At 40.9% G+C, this 21,258-nt stretch overlaps 1 protein-coding gene across 7 annotated transcripts in view; it reads right to left on the reverse strand.

The window, feature by feature from the left end:
- The window catches only part of Ziz (dedicator of cytokinesis protein Ziz), a 244,578-nt gene that overhangs the window by 45,487 nt on the left and 177,833 nt on the right, over positions 1 to 21,258 (reverse strand). For all 7 annotated transcript variants that reach the window (XM_037429548.2, XM_075887464.1, XM_037429549.2 and 4 more), the window contains 7 exons: positions 18,281 to 18,459; positions 17,397 to 17,739; positions 5,749 to 5,932; positions 3,573 to 3,691; positions 2,818 to 2,884; positions 2,603 to 2,656; positions 401 to 513 (listed from right to left, as the gene is read on the reverse strand). In XM_037429548.2, the coding sequence (XP_037285445.2) occupies positions 401 to 513; positions 2,603 to 2,656; positions 2,818 to 2,884; positions 3,573 to 3,691; positions 5,749 to 5,932; positions 17,397 to 17,739; positions 18,281 to 18,459 (1,059 nt within the window). The remainder of the gene's footprint in view (positions 1 to 400; positions 514 to 2,602; positions 2,657 to 2,817; positions 2,885 to 3,572; positions 3,692 to 5,748; positions 5,933 to 17,396; positions 17,740 to 18,280; positions 18,460 to 21,258) is intronic.

Genomic DNA, 21,258 nt, shown 5'->3' on the forward strand with positions numbered 1-21,258 from the left:
AAAAACCATTACACCGGAGAAATGTAAATGTAAAGCATGGCTGCTGCCTAGCTGATGCTGCACCTCAGTGACATCCTGGTTGTCAATCGAAGGGGCCTTATTGTATCTAAGGGCTTCGGATAGGTGGATACTGATGGTCTATTCAATCTTCATTTCATTTTATTGATTGAACATTTCTGAAGCATCCTTTATGTAAATTATCTAGTCATTGAGGTGTCTCAAACCAGTTGAAAGCTTCTAAAAATGGACACCTTTTAGCAGCAGCCCTACATATCGAATGAACAGTACTGGTCCAACTACATTTCTTCAAACTGCTTTCTTCCAACTTCTATCTTCCAACTGCTATCTCAGTGCAGTCGGAATTAAAATTAAAAAAATGGAGAAAAGCTGGTTGGCTTACCCATGGCTGCGTTCTCGCTGTATGTGCTGTTGCATCGTTGCGTGAACGTGGGTGGAGCCGTCCTGGCAGGCAAGGTCATGGCCTTGGCCTGTGCACTTGAGGACTGCTGATTCCTGGTTTTTTTCGTTTTGTATATGAAAGCAACAACATGTTCAGCCAGCACACTCATCTTGGACCAGCCAATAGCACTTTGCAACAGAACGTCATGCTTTGGCTGTCAAGTTATTGGCCGTGCATCCTAATTTTTGCAGACCCCATTCTCATCTACATGTCTCATCTCAACATGCAATAGCTCAGGTACTACTGTTCTACTATGTAATATGGGGCTCCTATGAATGCAAGAAAGAGTACACATCATTTGTAGGCTTGTGGGAATAGTGAATTTTCGGTTCGAAGCTAATAGTAATTTTGATTGAATAATTTCGAATTGAATTCAAATGGTATAAATGACATATAAAAAAAGGAAACATTTATCATGACCTAACTGACCTGCACAACATTTCTTTTGAATTGAAATAAGGGCTCTATGCAAATGCCCCCCCCCCTTTTTTTTTGTTCAAAGGAAGTCGAAACAGCCTTGAGTAGTAGTTTCGATAGGATGCGAGTGATAATCTGTAAGATACTTAATATTTTAAAATTTATTATACTTAGATCATATAAGCCATCATAACAAGCTTAATAAAATGAATTGATTTGAGGGTAACATGTTCCTTTAAAGGGGCCCTGCAACACTTTTTCAAGTAGCCATAGAACCAGTAAACATGCTTGTTGCCTCAAAAATTTACCCCCGCAAAGTTTCTAGAATCAGTTCAGTACGAACATAGTTCCAAAAATTTGTTGCGTGCTGCAATTGCATTCTCTCTTCTCGTCCTGACGAAATAGCTGAAAGCTAAGCAAGGACAAATGGCACGGCGAAAGAAAATGCTTCTCACGCACGTCCTGATCTTGAGCACCTTTTTTTTTCTTCGCATACGCGGCTTCAGTGCCATCACGCACGTACTCGTAGACAAGCGGCGGTCCTGGTAATGATGAGCACGCCATGCTCAATTCAGCCAATGTCTGTTACCAGAGCCATATATTCCTTCTTGGCTTTGGCATGTGATTTTTGAGCTTGTAGTGTCGATTGTCGAAGAAAAAAAGCAATTTTTAGCTTTGAAAATTCATTGTGAATTACAGGCCATGTGCTACGTTACAATATTTGACTCGCGTGTTCTCGGTAGCCTCGACTACCGATCGACAGCGTTTTCTGACTATGTTCAGCAAGTGTTGCAGGGCCCCTTTATATTTAAAGAACCTCATGGCAAAGCGAATTTTTCCTGAGTAGGTGCTTTCACTGCTTAGCACCCCTGATTTGCAGTGAAACCCTCGTTAGAAGCAGTGACATGCGGAATAATATACACTTATTCATTCATTGCGAATACTTCGAAAATATTCGATAATTTAAATTAGAAGCAAAACAAATTCGAATACTCAACTATTTGTTCGAATAATCGCACTAGCCTAATCATTTGATATACACACCTATCTTGTACCACAAATCTTGATATACTATACCCGGCTGCTAAATTGTTTAATGTATAAACTTCGAATGCTTACTTCAAATAAATCTAACCCTTTTACAAAACTTACATAAGTGGGAGTAGAAAAGAAAGGGGGAAGGGTCATAGGTTCCCCAATAGAGATTACAAACTTTTCAAAACTTCGTGCCCCAGATCCGAGATAGCAATGTATACAGTAGAACCTTGCTGATATGCTCCTGCTTTTTACAATTTCCAGGCTCCTACTCTCGAAATCACGAAAACTAAGAACAACCCCATTCGAATTGTACGTTTTTCCAGAACGTACGTTTATTTTTTTCGTTTTTTTTTAACTTACCAATGAGGTTCTACTGTATCTCTATAAAAAGGTTTTTTTTTTAGGACAACACAAATTCTAAAATCAAATGCCTTTTTGTATGCCACAATCACATTGGTAAAAAAAAACGGCAAGAAGCACTACGGTGTTGCTCAAAGCCAAGAAAGCTTTAGGATCCCTGCTCCGATCTTTCTCCTTATGATGGCGCTTATAAATGAAGACGAAGAAATCCTGTTCCCCCTGTTACCAACCAGCTTAGATGTTCTGAGCATATGAAAACAGGACACAATTTAAAAAAAATTATAACTGAGGCATGATAATGTTGAAGAATCAACAAAGTTTGCTTACCGCCCTTTGAGGATGTGCTTCTTGCCCATGTATCTGAACTGATGCAAACATAGCCTGTGAGAGAGAAGAGGAAAAAAATATGCAGATTGAAAATTTGCAACACTAAAAAGCTTTTACGAAGTATAGTGGCTGCATCTTTTTTTTTTTTAATGCATCTGTGATTGACATTAGAAAAAGCTGAAAAAAGGAAATGACGATGATAATGACAAACTTACTCCAGTAGGTGAAAGAAGTCAAGTAAATCACAGTCTCTGCATTGCTGCCACCAGCCAATCAGTAGGTCTGCAAGAAAATGGTGTTCGTTAGTTCCCTCAATTTAAGCATCAGCAACTGCTGTAGCTTTGTATCAGCAAAGAAATAAGCATGCTCTAGCTCTGGTGAAATACCATAATTTATGGTTTCATGTGTTTATTCCATACATTGTTTAAAATTAATTCACGCATATGAAACTGCGAGGTGATGTCTGCGCAGCTATGTACAAAATAGGAATATTATTGGTGACCAAAATTATTACAAATATTTCAAGAAACAAGTGAAATATGAATCAAATGTACTGCCATGATTAAATGAAATAAAATTAATTAATAATTATTGAATATGATTTTATTAAAATTTTGCTTATTAAAGGCCAGCTTTTCCCATAAGAATTTTCCTTTCTTGTAATCCATGAAATGTTTCTGTCATTATAAAAAGCACCAAGAGAATATTGGGCACAATTGAACATGTACACAACTTTGCAATTAACTTTGCAAAAGAGTATGCTGTTATTCCATAATGTACACAGAGCACAACGACATCATACATATTCCGGTTTCATTATCGAGTACAAAGAGTGCCAAATTCCCTGTGTGAGCTACATTTTGCATTTTTTATTTACATATTGCAAAACAGCTATACGCAGAAGTGCTCTTTGTCAGCACATAAGCGATTGTGTGAGCATTGCAAGGTGACTAAAAGCACATTAACAAACCTTCGTTCAATTGCTTGATGAGGTAGAGAAAACAGACCAAGAGGTCCTTGATCTCGGAGGGCTCGAACTTGTCGTACCTAACAATGCCCGTGGGGCTGGCAAATGGCAAAGACTGTGACCTGACAAAAAGAAAAGAAAGATCAAGGCGACGCCTGCATCGAGAGAGGCATAGAGTTAAAATCAAAGGTGCCAGTACAGCAGTCACTCCTAAAGCTCCCGGATCACTGGTTTGCTTTCTACTGTTCTATATGTAATCCGCCTACAGTGAAAACACTTCAAAATGCTAACACACAAACAATCAAGTGAACGCATACAACTTACACAAAGAAATGTATCAGAGATTGCACTATGAAAATAAAGTAGATGGCACAAACATATTGTAACAGGGCTTTAATATGATTGCTTTCAATAAACTTGATTCCCTCACCTGAATGTGAAGTGGCACTAAAAACTAAGTGGAATGTTAATGAATTCAAACAGTCCAGGATAGTCCGAGATATGAGTAGCAATCGTGTGGCCACGTGAACCAACACCCTGTAGCACACGCAAGACTGCATTTTTTTTTTTCTTGCAGGTGTAGGGTTCAAGTAGGGTGCAAAACAAAGTTTTCTGGTTTCAGACAAAGCTTTTTGGCGAAAATGTCACATAATGCTATACATTAGTAAATGTTTTATACAATTATTGTATCAATCTATTAGGTTTCCCATATTATTACATTATTACGTGCTTAGACTGGTCACCACACACCCAAGGCTCTTTCACTACCGTGGGAAAAGGGGTCGTTTTTACTAGATGTAAAAAACATTTTCTTGGCAGCTAGATACTAAAATCTTATCTACATTCTTTGGTACCAAACTGTAGCTAAAAAAACGATCGGTCCAATAACACAAAGGTTCAATAGATATTTATTACACACATTAAGAAAAAAATGTGTGTAAAGAAAAGTTTATGCAGTGATTATACAATTAACGCTTTAAAAAGAAGGACAACATAAAAAATGAGGCCAAAATAATTCAAGATATGCAATTTGAAGCTTCTCAAGTTGCAAAATAATTGTACAAGTTTCAAAAATTATTGCCAAAAGCCGTTCTTTCCACAAAAAAGAAAGTTAGTGATGGTGCAGCAGTATATGGGTAATCCTGTGCCGTTTGCCATCGCATACAGGGCCTGTTTGTTCCAAGTCCATGGCACTTAGAAAAGCAAGGAACGAAAAGAAATGGCTTCTGGGCAAAATTTTTGAAAGACTGAGACATCAAGATGAATCTGAGGTATTTCAGTAGAGATGAAGGTGAGGCAATTCAACATTTCCCATGTAGATGAGGATTCCAATGCACTTCATCATTTGATAGGGACTGAAGTACCTCCTTGAGTCCTCTCTTTCCACGTATGTCTGCCTCTATAAAATATGCATCCACAAATTTGTTGGTGTAGTCACAGATCATGCGGGTTAGTTGATCAGTGAAATACAGCTGGAAGAAATCAATGGCCCAGATGAAGCGCTGTGCGTTCCTCAGGAGCGCACCTTCGACTTTGACCTCCGGGTTTCGGTTCAAAAGAAACTGCTAGCAAGAAATCATGTTCGTAGAAAGTTGAGAACCTCAAAATGAGTAAAATTGGTGTAAGTACACACTCCGTTGCTCGTAACTACTAATTAGACAATAAAATGTGCACCACACATACAGCTCACACTCACTCGCTTGATGATGTGGCTTGACTTGGTGCACCGTCGTCATCGGTGATGAAATTTGATGTGTGAACATCTTCGCTAGGATCACTGTAGTCGATTTCTTCCTCAAAACCTGCTCTTGATGCGCTCAATTCGTGAGAAAAGCGTCGCCTTTTAGGAACGTCCATATGGGAAACCGACGCCATGATCGGCACACTAGTGCAACAACCCGTAACTTTAAGCAGCGAGAAAAAACTTTCCTAAAGCAAAAACAACCGGGACATTGCGGATCTCATGCCTTTGCTACTTTCTTACCTAGATGGCGGTAGTCACCCGCAAATTTCATGAGCACACGAAAATTTAAACTTGAAATGCGTCTTCAAGTTGAATCAATTAAATAGGCGCGGTAGGGGAAGAGTTAAAATGCACTTGTAAACGGGAATTTAATTTCACAGAACACTTGCAGCATACATTAGAGAGCCCATGTAATTGTGTGATGACTTAGCTCACCTAGCATGACCTTTGCTCACGAGGCTCCCGTCTCGTGTGAAACACTGAGCTGACCCAACGTCTCCGTTACGAACTGGTGCGTCGATTTCCTTGGCGGACGAACTTGACGGTGTGGAGGACTCGCTTTCCAGTGACGTACAGGAGCCGTTGGTGGCAAACGTGACCCCCATATGTGGAAGCGGGGCTGCAACGAAGCAATACAAATGTTATGAGAAAGTTGGAAAAACTGTAATAAGCATGAATGAATTGTGAGTAAGCGCGAATATACAAGTATGTAGAAAGAACTGACCCGGGCAAAGCGCCACTTTCAACCGATCTTTTATTTTTGCACGAACCAATAAATATATACCGAACAAGCAGAAATAACATAAACAAAAAGAACATTTTGTAAATTCACATTGACGAACCAAGCACATGTACAATGCGTTATGACAACATAGCAAAAAGTTTCATGTCACTGCATCAGAGTAAGGTAATGAAGCTCTTTTTGAGAAAGCCTTACTGAAGGTTGGCTAACGCACATGTCTGATAATCTCGCAATTTAATACTCCTCCTTGTCATCCTGCCAGGTGCCTTAAATATTATTGCAGTGTTTTTGAATAAGGGCTTGCATCCACAATATCGGCGATAAATGCCCAAATGACATGATATTGCTTTCGTGACATTATAATGATGTTCTTTCAATCTCTGATTAGTACATTGGCCGGTCTGACCAACATCAGTTCTCGTATAGGAAAGCAGAATAGCATAAACAATGTTGCGAGTGCAGTTTACAAAAATGTGCTCTACGAATAACAAGACAAGCACATACACTGTTACATTCTTGCAAGATGACAAGGAAGATTATAAAGACGTATGAAATTACGAGCTAACCTTAAGAATCGCTTTCTCAAAAACAGCTTCATTACCTTGACTTGACGCAGGGACATGAAACTTTTTGCTATGTTGTGATAATGCATTGCACATGAGCTCGGTTCAATGATGTTAATCAACAAAACATGCTTTTTGTTTATGCTACAGTCGACTCCCGTTAATACGAAGTTCACGGGAACCGCAAAAAACTTCGAATTAAACGAACTTCGAATTAAGCAAAAAGCACTAAAAACGGCACTTTTATTAGTTTAAAAGCGCGACAGTTTTGAGGAAAAATAGTCTGTCATCTTCTTCTGCTTGCCAAATCTGGCTGCGGCTAGCAAGTTTTGTAAGGAATACACGTGTCGAAGTGCTTCTTCGGCGTTGAGTTCTCCAACAAAAACCGCTGCGCAAGAGCAAGACCCGCAGCTACATCGGCAGCCCTCGGTGGTGGCTCATTTCCGATGTCGTCGTCATCATCGTCATTTTCAGGAATGCAGTCATGGGGCCGAACCATCTGCACGATTTCGCTGTCCGTTAGTGGACCGCATGTTTCGACGTTGCTGTCCACAGCGACATACTCGTCAAAACGGACGTCACCGAGAGCGGCGCGAAAGCTACCGTCGTCGAGCTCATTTGTTTGCACTTCCACTGGCGCACAAGGAGAAGCATCCCCCGAGTTTTCCATGAAACCACAGGCCCGGAAACAATTGGCGATGGTTTCTTCTTTCACGCGGGTCCAAGCTCGCGCTAGCATGTTGTTGGCACTAAGCAAACTCACCTCGTATTGCGACGAGTTGTCCATGCACAAAAGCATGCGCTCGATGAGATGCTGCCTATACAATACCTTCACATTTTTTATTATGCCCTGGTCCATGGGCTGCAACACGGACGTCGTGTTTGCAGGCAGGTACACAAGACAGATGGCACTCAAGGCAGGTACGTTCATGTGGGCACTACATTGGTCCACAAGGAACAACACCTTACGGCTTGATTGCGCGAACTTGCGGTCGAGTTTGGTGATCCAGTCCTTAAATATATCGGATGTCATCCACGCCTTTCTGTTCGAGGCATAATCCAAAGGAAGCGTCTTCAGGCCTTTAAAGCACCTAGGCTTGGCAGCCTTCCCGATCACAAGCAGGCGACACCGTTCTGTGCCAGTCATGTTCGCCGCGACTAGCACTGACACTCTCTCTTTGCTTCTTTTGCCTCCAGAACAGTCGTCGTCTTTAAATGTCAGGGTCTTGTCCGGTAGCAGCCGATAAAAAAGCGCAGTCTCGTCTGCATTAAAAATGTCTGCCGGCTGGTATTCTTCGAGGTACTCGCGAAGCTTGCCCGCTTTCCATGTCAGGCACGTTTCCTCATCGACTGACGCCTTCTCCCCACACACGCTTTTAAAAATCAAGTCGTGGCGATGTTTGAAACGCGTAAGCCACCCATCCGAAGCAGCGAAGTCGTTGATGCCCAACATTTCAGCAAGCGATGACACTTTTGCCGTGACGACTTCACCACTGAGAGGAAGTTTGTTGTTTCGTGCCTCTCTGATCCAAATCAGCAGTGCTTTCTCCAACTCGGGGTAGGCGCCGGTGCGCATCCGCTTCCGCGATGTCTTGAATTTTTCACTTTCAAACGCATCCAATATTGAGCGCTTATTCTTTATGAAAGTAGACAGCGTGTTAGGCTTAATGCCGTACTTTCTTGCAATGTCTTGTTTGGCGATGCCTCCCTGGTCAACTTTCTTCAAGACTTCGACTTTCGTCGCTAGGTCTAGCGTTCGGTAAGGGCCACGAGTTGCCATTATCAAACGTACGTCACCACCACAACACTCAAAATCAGAAGCGCGGAAACACGTGTGGAATCAACCCAGCGCGCGGGTGACGCGGTGACACACTCGAGTCTCGACAAAAGTCAACTAAAGAGTCAGTCGGTGCCGCCGATGCGATTCGCCAGCGTTAAAAAGATTGCCGCTTCAAGATCTGTGGCGCTGCGGACAATAGTGATGGCGAAGACACCAGCGCGGTCCGGCAGATGTTTTGGCATATGAAAAGTTCCCCATTTTACTGTAAAATTACGGTTGCGACGAGACTGTCGATTGAAAAAACTTCTGATTAACCAATATTATGGGTTTTTAACTTCGAATTATCGAGCATTTTTTTCTATACGATTGCATGCAAAACTGATGGGACCACTTGCTCATTTCTAATTAACCGAAACTTCCAATTAAGCGACTTCAAATTACCGGGAGTCGACTGTATTTCCACTCTTTCGGTGTATATTTATCAGTTCGTACGAAAATAAAAGATCAGTTGAAAGTAGCGCTCTGTCAATGTCAGTTCTTTCAACGTCCTCGTCTGCGCTTACTCACAATTCATGGATGAAAACCAAATAGCCCGCCAACGTGTTCTAGCAATGTAATAAGCACCTTGCACTTCGATAAGTAGACACTTTATCGCTGAAAACAACTGAAACACAGATGAAAGCTTTTTAAGTCATCTCTCCCTGCTACCATAGCCTAGTTTGGCTTTGCAATAAGCTTTCATTGCCTAACAAATTACACACACTCCAATGTCGCAAGGCTTGGCACGCTTCACTACTTTATTATTGTCAGTGTACTGTTGAAGTGGGTACCAATGCTAAAAGCAAAAAAACAGCATTTATGATCTGCGGGTCTGCCATCTTGGAAGCCGTTTGGCAGTTCACAAGTAAGCTGCCCACTTGTACGACATTCTCAATGCTCACTGATTATTGGAAGTCAAGCATTGCTAATGTATGTGCCAGTTCTACAGCTGTTTTATACTCTTCACTGCATTAAGAAATGTGCGGTTAACATTTACTTGTCCGCAGCTAAAGCAGCACTATTAAGATATTCCTTCAGTAATTCAGGCATGTGCAACTGCTGCTTATCGGTTTAGAGTCACAAGCGAGTCGCATGAACTGTGCAATGCACCAATCTTTTTTTTTTTTGTTAAATCAACCCATAAATTAAGAAGCACAGAAGCCCAAGGCTAGCAAATAATTTATTTAGCAGCCTTCCGCTCATTGCCACACAGCAAACAATCATTAGTGGGGTAGTTCTCATAGTATTATCATGATAGGTCTTGTGATATGAAAATCACGAATTACTTGGTGTGACCAAACGTGAAGGCATTCTGCAAAATAACTTGAAGACTTCCCTTTTCGAGCTATGCTATTATGTATGCTGTTTAAGCATTTGTCCTCTAAACACTGCATCGTTGGTGTGTCCATCACAACTGCTGAATGATGAGAATCCATGCTCGTAATGCATTGCTAGTATAACCCGATGCTTATGAATATGTCAGAAATGAGCAGTCATTTCACACACCAGAACTGAAACGCACAACGCCGGAATGAGCCTAAAATAATGGATTAATCGGCAGACATGCCAAAAATCAGAGCCCTCACAAATGAAGCAACACCTCACTATGTATGAGCCTGTAGTATGTGAAAAGCTACGTGCGTACTCTGTAGGGCAGTGATACAATGGCTCTAAGAGAAAATTTCTCCAAGAATTTTTCACCAAACTGAACAGTTTGCCAATGGCAGCTGACACATTCTAGAATAATATTAGAGCATTTGGAGCTTCAGCATGAAAACTTGTATGCCCAAAAGACACACCACTTTAAATTGTTCTGTGCTGCCGAGATAGCAGTTAAAAAGTATAACAATGTTAATTACTTATTTCACCTGAAATATGCAGAAGTAAAGCCTTAGGTTGTTTGCAGCAGAAATAAAATAAAACGGAAAGCTGACGATCTTCTTCTTTTTACATTTGGTGCATTGCAGTGTCCACAACTGTGGAAGCCGCAATTTCGATAGAGGCGAAAATGGTGTAAGGCCCGTGTGCTCAGATTTGGATGCACGTTCAAAAACCCCAAGGCGGTCGAAATTTCCGGAGCCCTCCACTACGACGCGTCTTATAATCATGTGGTGGTTTTGGGATGTTAAACCCAAACCCGACATATGAATCAATCAACAATGTTCCAGCGCTAAGGCATTCATAACCATTCGCATACAGCTGAACATGACAAAAATTAAATGGTTATATAGGTTTCCCTCTCTTTTTTAAGGCTGTCAGAGATAAAATTTCATTGAATTGTATTTAAGGACAACTGAATGCAAGATGCCAACTGTGAAGATTGAAAAGATAAATAGCATTATAACATTTTTGCCGCATTGGCCTTCTTCATAACAATGGGCAAGAAACTTGATAAACAGAAGTGAAAAGAATAGAACATACATGCATTTGCTATAATTTTTTCGCAATGTTATAGCACATAAGAAAACTGATCACTGTCAAATTGACTAAATAAAAGCACCCCTGAAATTTACTGTACCATATGAAGAGTGCCTGACTTGAAAATAAAGGTCTCCAATCATTGTTGCTGTACCCTGAATAGTGGTCTGCACATTCAGAACCTCTTCCATGATGAAATTTGAGAATTTACATAAATAGCATAGAACTTTAACATCAACACTTATTTGCGCTTCATTACGTACTGACATTTCAAATGGCTGAGGTTGTACTTGCCGTCTTCAAAACACAACTCCCAGCTAGGTAAAAAGTACATACATGAAAAACAGAAAAACTGCAAAAGTGCAATACTATCAGCTACTTTAGCTATATGGAGCACCAGCATGCAACATACACTGCATTGACTAATCCAGATTTCCAAACTCAGGGTGATTATAACTATGAGCCGTAAGCCCACAAAAAATGAGACATTTACTTACGAAACAGACAAAGTCCGTCAGTAGGATAATGTCATAATTACTAATGGGGTTCTGACGCAAAAACTTTGGCCTTGAGTTTTTCTTTTGCAATGTGTTGCTGGGGGCTTGTTAGTCATAACACAACACTTTGTTTGCTGCAGTGTGCAACAAATAATTAATTACAGGCCCCTCATTATCGACCAGTTTAAATTTTGGTTTGAGAGTAGCTCCAAAAACTAGAAGCCGCTGGGTGCAACTATTGCCACCTAGTGTGCGCAGCTCTTGAGCACGTCAGCAACTGCGACACACTTCTGCACGGTCTGCATGAAGAATTCATTTCGAATAAGAAATAGGACTGCAGTGTCGCCAAACACAAAACTTTCAAAGCGTGCGCGATGGCCACACACTCCCGACCAGCCACCGAGAAGTATAGGCTGCAAGAACTAACATGGCAAAAGAAAGACGGCGTCTATGACATCATAATACTTGTTTCATTGACTGCAGCATGGTGATGTGAGGGAAGTTGGGCATCCCCAAAGGATCTCCTTCGAGGGTGTCAATGATACGATGGAGTCCAGCGCTAACGCAAACTTCAAAACTAATTTAAAATACCTTTCAAGTTATATTCGCTGCTGATACTGTGCAGATGATCTACAAATGTTTATGGGACTCGACCCCACAGGCTATCTCGATCGCAAAATTTTGTGTCAGTACCCCTTTAGTTGGAACTAACAGACAAGAAAGCCAGGGAAGGTATAGGAGATGCTATTTGTAGTTACCATAACATAAATGTGAAGAAATAAAAGTGGACGAAAAGATAACTTGCTGCTGGCAGGAACCAAACCTGCGATCTTCGAATAACACGTTCAATGCTCCACCAACTGAGCTACTCGGGTGGTCATTTCTCGTCCACATTAAAGGGGCCCTGCAACACTTTTCAGCATATTCAGAAAACGCTGCCGATCAGTAGAAGAGGCTCCCGAAAGGACGCGAGTCTAATATTATAGCACAGCACACGGCCTGGAATTCGCAATAAATGATCAAAGTCAGCTAAAAATTGCTTTCTCTTTTGTCTAGAAATGACCGAAGACGCTCAAAAATCACACGTAGAAAGCCATCTACCAGCCATTGGCTGATTTAAACATGGCGCGCTCGGTTGTCACAGGGACCGCCGTGGGAGGCCGCGACTTGTCTACATGTGCGCGCACGATCACACACAAAAAAAAAACCAATTCGAAAAAAAAAGTGCTCCAAGGTAAAAAAAAAAGAGTGCTCAAGGTCACGAGGCCCGCATGACGTATTTTCTATGCCCTTGCCATCCCTCCCTGCTTAGCCTCCAGCACTTTAATCGGGACGAGAGAAGAGAGAATGCGATTGCAGCGTGCAACAAATTTTTGTAACTCTGCTCGTACTGGACAGATTCTCATAATTTTGTGGCGTTGAATACGCGAGGCAATAAGCTTTTTTAGTGAATCCATTCCATGGTTACTTGAAAAAGTGTTTCTGAGCCCCTTTAAGGGGTACATGGGTACATTTAAAGGTGGGAGTGTTATTCAGCGCTGCTTGTAGCCAGGCTCAGTTTCTGCCGCCGGTAAGTCATCTTTGCAACCACTTTCTTTACATATACATCATGATTTCTACAAATGCCATCCTCTATACTTTCCTTGGCTTCCTTGTCTGTTAGTTCTAATTAATGCTGCACTTAACAAAAAAAAAGAACCCTCAAAATTCTCCTTTTTTTCGTCCTAGATATACAACTGTGAAACACCATTTGTGCTAATTGTGTAGCTACATTTGGAGACATGCAGAGAATTGAATGACAAGAAGTAAAACTTGAAAAATAGAGCCCTTGTTTAATGAATAGAATTTAATGGATGGAAATCTGGAGTTTTCAAAGAATAAGTAATGCATGCAATTTTAGTATCAATCGATGCACTACAACCATGCACTATTTAGTGTCTTTTTACTAATCATCTGAACGGAAATATGAGTGGCATACATGAGCACACTACAAGAGTTGCGTTAAGATTCACAAGAACATATAGACACGGGTATTTCTATACCTGTAACAACGCAATGAGGACATGTTATTTTTTACGTGTTTTCTTCGACATGAGTTCCAGTCATCTAATGAAATATATTGGGTCTAACGTTCAACTTAAACGAACATTTACCTAGCAGGTGTTCTGAGCATTGCGAGGATGAACATATTGGACGCAAGGCCATATCTACAGTAATTAATGCCCTTGATATATTTTTAACGATCAACGTTGAACCCAAATTACTGCAGCTGCATGTTTGTGTGAACAAAGACGTTTGAGCTCACAGATACTTTAGTTTGTACAATGTACTTGATGTGTAAAGGCAGCACACACAACTGAAGCTGAACTCCAGAGGATCGAAAATAGCATAATATGTCAATCTCCAGGGATCCGTATAAGTAGGACGCCTGAATGTGATGAATTAGGTTCATTTTAGGACAACAAATTATACATTCTTTTGCTAAACGTACAAACATAAAAAGCCAAGCCAACAGAGGCAGCAATGTGTCAACTACAAAGGCGCATGAACAGAAGAAACAGAAGAAGCCGCTACGTAAACACAAAAGCTCAAAGTGCACACTACGAAGAAAGCGAACCGCCTACAGCTGCTGGCCTTGGCAGTGGCACCGGTCGCTACTTACTACTTGAGGAATGCGAGAGGCGCCATTTTAGCCAAGCTGTCCTCTTCATTAGAGGAAGCGGTGGGGAGGCTAAAAAGCGCGGCGCAAGTCAGGAAGAAAGAGAAGACAAACATGGACTCGCTGTGTGTTCCTCGAGAATCAGAAAACCTACCAAAACAACAGTAATACAATTCACACGTACACGGGCAGTAGTGATGCAAAACTATCTATAGAATGACCATCAATGGCGTCAATATATTTTCTTTAACTGAGAATAATGTCAAGGAGTGTATGTGATTGCTATCATTAGTGCCACTGTGGGTATTGCAGTGTCTCATATCTAGAGTGCAATACAAAATGTAAAAAGTATTACAACAGCCCACAAATGAAAATGGTATTCATAACATTAAAATAAACATAGTTTATTGATTGATTGACCCTTGCGTAGTGAGATGAGCACCACGAGTTCTGATTCAGCTGACTGCCAGTAACACTTGTAACGCAGTTAAAAACACGGAAGCGTTAACGAGATTATGTTGTGCACACACTTAATGCTTCTAGCGATTTTACATAATTTTTACATATTCTGCACCCTCTCTATAGTCCACTTTCACTATCAAAATCAATGGTAATCTATTAATAATACAGTTGATAGATAATGTCTTAACTATCAAGGGCATTGAAAATACTATAGATAGTCTTGCATCAGATAGTACACAAACACACAACATACGACTCGATGCCTGCATACACACAAACACACACACAGTAACGAGGACAACAGCCCAAAGATGACAGCTGTACAGGCAACATCAACCTATGGGAGTATGACAAAGTGTGCAAAAATCAACAGACAAAGAGCTATTGAAAGAATGCTTTGTACAAAATAAAAGCCTTTTTTACCATTCGTCTTAGAAGGCCATCTGTGATAAAACAAATTGCTTGAAGAGTCTGGTTTTATACATAGCTGAGTGGAGCAGCCACCAAGCAATGTTTTAGTTTTAAAATAGGAATACAGTAACAGAAATACAGGAATACAGGATGTTACTCCCTGTAACATCCTTTTATGACATGATAATAAACTGATTGATTGATTGAACATGAGTATGTGGAGCTGAGGTATTACTGTCTATTTCAAGCAACACTTTGTGAATCCACCTCACAAACCTCTAGCTAAAACAAAGTGCTGTACTGTTCCTCTTCATATCGAAAATAATCAACTCGACTTTCAAAATATTCAATGCCGCGCCCCAGCAAGCGTGCTTCACATAATTATTTTCCGATGACTCTTGCGCTGTGAGAAATACTGATGCGGACAAAATTAAATTTATTTCAGCAGATGCTGTCAAAGAAGGCATTCAATCTGAAGGAAACTCGTTTTGTGAGCATAAAAAAAAAATAACCGAGGCATGTGCTAAAATATATGGAAACATTTTTCAACAAGTGTCTCGATTGAACTCATTCACAATAGATATGCGTCGCCAGGCTTGAATGAAATCATTCATGTCAACGTAATGCAGCGAAGTGTACGAATAGTAAATAATCGGCATGCAGTGAGGCATGCTGCCTTGAACTTGCATCTCAAGTTATTCTACCAATGTAGCGCACTACTTTGCAATACTTTCCATATTTAATTTAGGCGCACTTGCCTCTACTGTTATTTTAAAATCACTTTCCCAAGTGAAACTTCATGGCTGGTAATGCCTTAAGGTAGTCAATTCAGTCAGTCAATGACTAGACATGATGATTACTTTGTGTGGATTTCCAATATTTCTCTTGACATACATTATATTCGGAATATACCATGAGTTGCTATGGTAAGATCTTAGTTGTGAAGAAATAATTCAACTGTTAAATTCAGGCAAGTAGGGCAGTGTGTTAATACACCTGGTCTACAGTGTGTCTAACACTAGTGAATACATCTGTAAAAGGTGCACTAGAAATAAGTTGTTATTATGACAGCCCTGAAATTTCATATTTACGGAAGGTAATATTGTTAAGTGCACCAGCAAGACGTCATTATATAGGGCATGACTTGGGCAATATTCTTATCAATTATTTGGAGGACATGTGACTAAAGGCACTGGACTTTTAAAACTGCTGCAGAAAAAAAATATATATATGTCCAGATACCAAACACATGAATCGCTCTATTAAGTAAATTTACATTGAGATCAAATCATACCAATTGCAATGTTTCAGTAACGTTATGAAATCACAATAATATCACCAAAAATTTCATTCCACACGAATACCGAGCTTGCAACATGTCCTTACAAGACAAGACGTCAGAGACAAATGATGACACTTGCAACCAACATGCTTGCAGTCACACAAATATGTTTTCTTAGCACTTGAAGTGCCGCAAACTCGACCACAACCAAGACTACGAGGAAAGGTATGCTTTTCTTTTTGTAGCTATTAATATACATGAAGCAGTGTGAAGTAAAAGCATTAAATCAAATGTAGCAAAATGGCATAAAAAGTGTATCACGAAAATTCAGCCTATCCATTCAGCGGAATATTTAGTCCGATCTGCCTCACCCACGGGCCACCTTTCAGTGATGTTAGTTTCGAAATAAAAAGGGCACATGATAGTTATATATTCCTCGAGTCGATACTGATGTTCCAATGAACGGAGTATGCTGTATTAGCGAGCAGAGGCAAAGTGCTTGGTGTCGGTAAGCGAAGCTCACTGATCGAAAAATGAGGCTTTGTTTAGACAGTAATCTTACTTTCACACCAAAGTAAGTTAGTAGTGACGTCTTGCCAAATTCTTTGGCTTGGTGCTTTTGTTATGGCATTTATTCATTATTGGCTAAAATACTGTGATACATCGGGCAAATGGCTCCACAAACTGAAGTGAGTTGTTCCGCCCAAAAACTTCCTGAGAAATAATGTCCCGAAGATTTTAGTCATGGCATGTGAAAATCAATGGGGTACATAGTAGCACAAACTTGGAAAACACAGATCAGAGAAAATTAAGTAGGGTGGAACAGAAAGGTCGGGCACTAAACTTCAACTGTTTATTCGAAAGAACAGGCCCCCAGATTTCAACTCTCTGCACATGCGTGCATCAAAATCGGTAAACACTGATCACATTCGCGTGTCAGGAAGCTGAAGCTCATTTTGGTAAAGTGAAACAGACATATCAGTAATGCAACCCATGCCTCTCTTCTTGACCCGACCTTTCTGTTTCCCAAGTTCGCACTACTATGTACTCGATTGACGTTAACCAACTCGCCCAACAAGTCTTATTCAAGACATCTGAGGTTGGTGTCAGTCATGCTGGTAATTACTGGACCTCTTGCTGCACCTCTAGCTTCTTTTCAGGGATTCGGAGAGGGGAGAAGACTTGCGTTCAATGCAATTACAATAAGAATGGAAGCAGACTTTCACCCACCTTGGCCAGCAATGATAGACAAGTAGTTGGAATCTCGGTTGTGGCGTCCAGAGCCTGGTAAAGAAGCCGGCCCGTCAACAGCTACGCTATTGCGATAAGACACCACGCTCTGCGGAGTTCCCGGTTCCTCGGCGAGTGAAGCCGCATGGTTGAGACTGTCAGCCTTACTCATCTTGCGTGACGGAGAGGTGCTGGATGCCACTGTGTTTGTTGCACCAGCGGCAGCAGACGGTGTCTGCTGCTGCTGCTGCTGCTGTTCGGTGCTGCTGCTGAAACGGTTGATGTTGGCCAGAAGCACAGAAATGAGGGGCAAGTAGAGAGACGCGAGCCGAGCTTGCTGGGCCTGCGCAGCGAGAAAGGAGGAAGATGATAGACTGACAAGTCTCGCACTATGAACACCGTAACACCTGAATACCTGCTTCTTATAGACTACTTTTATCCCCATGCTCAGCTAGTGATTTCTTACAATCGGCCTCAACGATGAGCATGAGCCTGTCATATAATGTAGCAGCAAAAGCACGTGACTACACAAGAGCTGGGACATGTCTTGGCAATGATCCTCACAATGCTCAATTCGTAATAAGAGCAGGGTAAAGTAATGATGGGACAAAAAATAAGAAAGCTGGACATTTTGGAAACGGACATGCACTTCACAGGTGGCCAACGCAGCTAAGTCATGAAGTAAACGAAGTTCTAAATCTTGCTGATGCTCATACTCTGCTTCCATAGATACCTCTGCATAGGCTGCAGGATCACTAGCATCTAAACAGTACAGTGGTTGTCCTTCTTTTGAGTAATTTCAATGAGAAGCCCTATGCCTAAAAAGCATTTGAAATTTACTGAGATACTACATGCTAACCAAGTCAGTGTGTAAACACGCGTACCTTCCCCTGGTAACGGTCGTCAAATGCGTGCTTGGCGAGCAGGTTGCACACGACACTGATGGCTCTCTGCCGAACCTTCTGAACCTCGCTGAGTGCTGCCCGCAGCTCCAGCAGAAGGGCACCCACCAAAAAGTGGCTGCGACAGAACTCTTCCGACAGCCGATACTCCATCTCGTAGTCTGCCGAGTCGCCGTGAGGAGAAAGCACAGGGTGACAGAGAATACAATGAGAACAGAACTAGTCATGGTACAGTACAATACAAGCGGAACGTCGTACAAGATGAGATCGAAAGTACTTTTTTTTTACATTAAAGAAATTTACCGATCGTTATTACAGTAAAACATCGCAAGCCTGCACCTCCAGCGCCCTTCAAGTACATTTTGACACGTCTCCCTTGTATTCTTTTTAGTTAAGATAGGCCAAGCTCTTCAACTACCACTTGCAGTGGGTTCATTTTGCGCTTCGCACAGACAACTGTGAGTCTGCATCTGAATATGCTCCTACTTTGCTCAACAAGGCCAACAAATTTATTGAGAGCATGACAAACTCAATTATATTTCTGGCTCTTTTAGACTATGCATTCTTAGAAACACATGAACTGTATACAGAGTAATGTAAGATGAATGGTTTTGATAATTGAAGGAACAACACAGCCTTTTACTTGTGTGTTGAAAGAGACATTGTAAAAAAAAAAATAACGCCGTTCGAGCTGCGTTATGATAAACTGCTCTTCTGAAGTACTGAGAAGGCCACACTCAGTTGTGAAAAAAGGCTCAGCAGACCAAGAAGAAAGCAAGAGTGAAAGAAAAGTAAAGACGACTTCTGAAAGTTACTAAGATGAATTTTCAAGGCACAGTTTATGCCTGCAATTTGCCTATGCTGTGTTTTGAAAGATTCACAGACTAAACTAGGCAATGTTCAAGCAAATTATTCAGCTAAACGGCCCAAATAAAAACAACATTACTATATCTATCACCACAACATTAAAGCAAAAGAACTTTATGAAGTTCAATTTACTTTCTAGTATTCATCCTGTTGCCATGAAAGTGAGGAGACGGCACTTATGTAAGTGTACCTAATCAACCTAAACAAATTTAGTACTTCTTTCAATGCCCTCTGAAACAAGCAACAACTATTGGCAGAGTGATTCTGCATCTATTTATCCCTCATCATTGTCATGGCAAGCTTGGGCAGTACATAACTGGTCCATTTGCTGTGGTATTTATCCAAATACAACTTCTGCTTTTATAATGAGTTTCTTTTCTCCTTTGAAAAGCCCTCTTCTAATAATGCTTTTATAATAAGTTTCTTTTCTCCTTTGAAAAGCACTCTTCTAATAAACAGTAATGCAAGCATACATGTACTGCTTGAAAAACACAATAATAGCACAAAGGAAAAAATGAATAAGACTGAGAAAAACGAAGCACTGTCTCTGCCCGTTTGTCCAGTCGATTGCGCTGTTTGTATTTTGCAAGCATGTACCGACCAGCCGAAGCTGGCACGTCAATACATATTGCATTACAAAAATTTTTTGTAGGCAAATAATTAGGATTCTAATATGCTTTAAAGGAGTAGACACATCAGTATGCTTATGATGTTTTCTCGATGCAGTTATGAATGGCTCATTTCACTGTTAAGTCTGTCAACATGCAATCACTCGCTTAATAAAGCCATATCTTTCTGCAATACAGCAATACAGCTCTGCAGCAAAGATCTTCATGAGACGTTTGAAGCAAGTGCAGTGAAAAACCCAGCACAAATTCTTTTGCACAACTGCTATATCTTATTTGACACTTGACCAATAAATACGTTTTTTTTTACATATATTGGAATGTGGCAGCAAGAAGACAAGCTTTAGGGTAATCCATATGAATGAACTTTATGACTAGCAGTACTTGTGCACGCACAGACTTCACATATAATGTTGGTTAGGCTTCGTTACTACCATACTTACTTGCATAATTTGCACACTTTTGTTCTCGATTTTGGGGCTCCAAAAAGGGGGCGCGCAAACTACACGGGGATTTGGCGAACGCATTTGAACTCGCCCCACCAATCAGGCGAGCCAAATGCACGAAGCCAGCTCGGCGGGGCACACTCGCAGCTTGTTTTACTGCGCTCGCCCGATCGGCAAGGCGTGCGCGTGGCGCGCCTGTCCAAAGAATCTGAAGGTCCAAAGCTTTTGTTCACGTGCTGGCAAGCTGGCTCGAGCAGGTCGGGGAGCGCAAAATATGTGAGTAAATATTTTTTTTCGTAAAGTTGACCACATGTTAGGGGTGTGTAAATAATGCCAGGGCACAAATTATGTGAGTAATTACGGTAGAAACAGCTGTCAGGCTGTCATGTAGGACATTCTCCATACTCCAAAGTTTTTAACACCGAAGAGATAAGTAAATAATGGGCCAAATGATGATAGTGTAAGGTTAACAGGTAAGCAGGAGCATGACAAATGAGCCACAAGTTTCTGTAGGTTAAAATCATGAAAGTGAGCTGCATTTATTGAAACGAACAAATAATCGATTAGGAAAGTGGTATCTTCAAACACTGAAACCATTACTGATGTAGATTTCTAATAATAAAAAGATCTGATAAGTTTTTGCACAGTACACGCTGTCACACAATTTGAGAATTTTTATCAATCACACTTGGCAAACACAAAGTACGAGCAGCAGTTCTGATGTGTCTACTCCACTCATGTAATTACAAAAATACAAAACATGTAATTACAAAAATACAAAACAAAATTGCATGACAATTAAGATGATAATGAGTCATGATGACCAGTACGTGATAGATGTCAGTAGCCAGTCAAGAAGCAGTAAACAAAAACACCCTAATGAAAACCAATGAGCAAGCATCTCTATTGCCAAAGTTGAAAAGTTAAAAACACAAAGCCAATCCCATCACCAGAAGTGTTCACTTGTGGGCGTAAAACCAACACCAAGAAATCCGAAACTGTGAGGCGTAAGCAGTTACTT

The sequence above is a fragment of the Rhipicephalus microplus genome, chromosome 1, assembly GCF_043290135.1.
Source record: "Rhipicephalus microplus isolate Deutch F79 chromosome 1, USDA_Rmic, whole genome shotgun sequence".
NCBI lineage: Eukaryota > Metazoa > Arthropoda > Arachnida > Ixodida > Ixodidae > Rhipicephalus > Rhipicephalus microplus.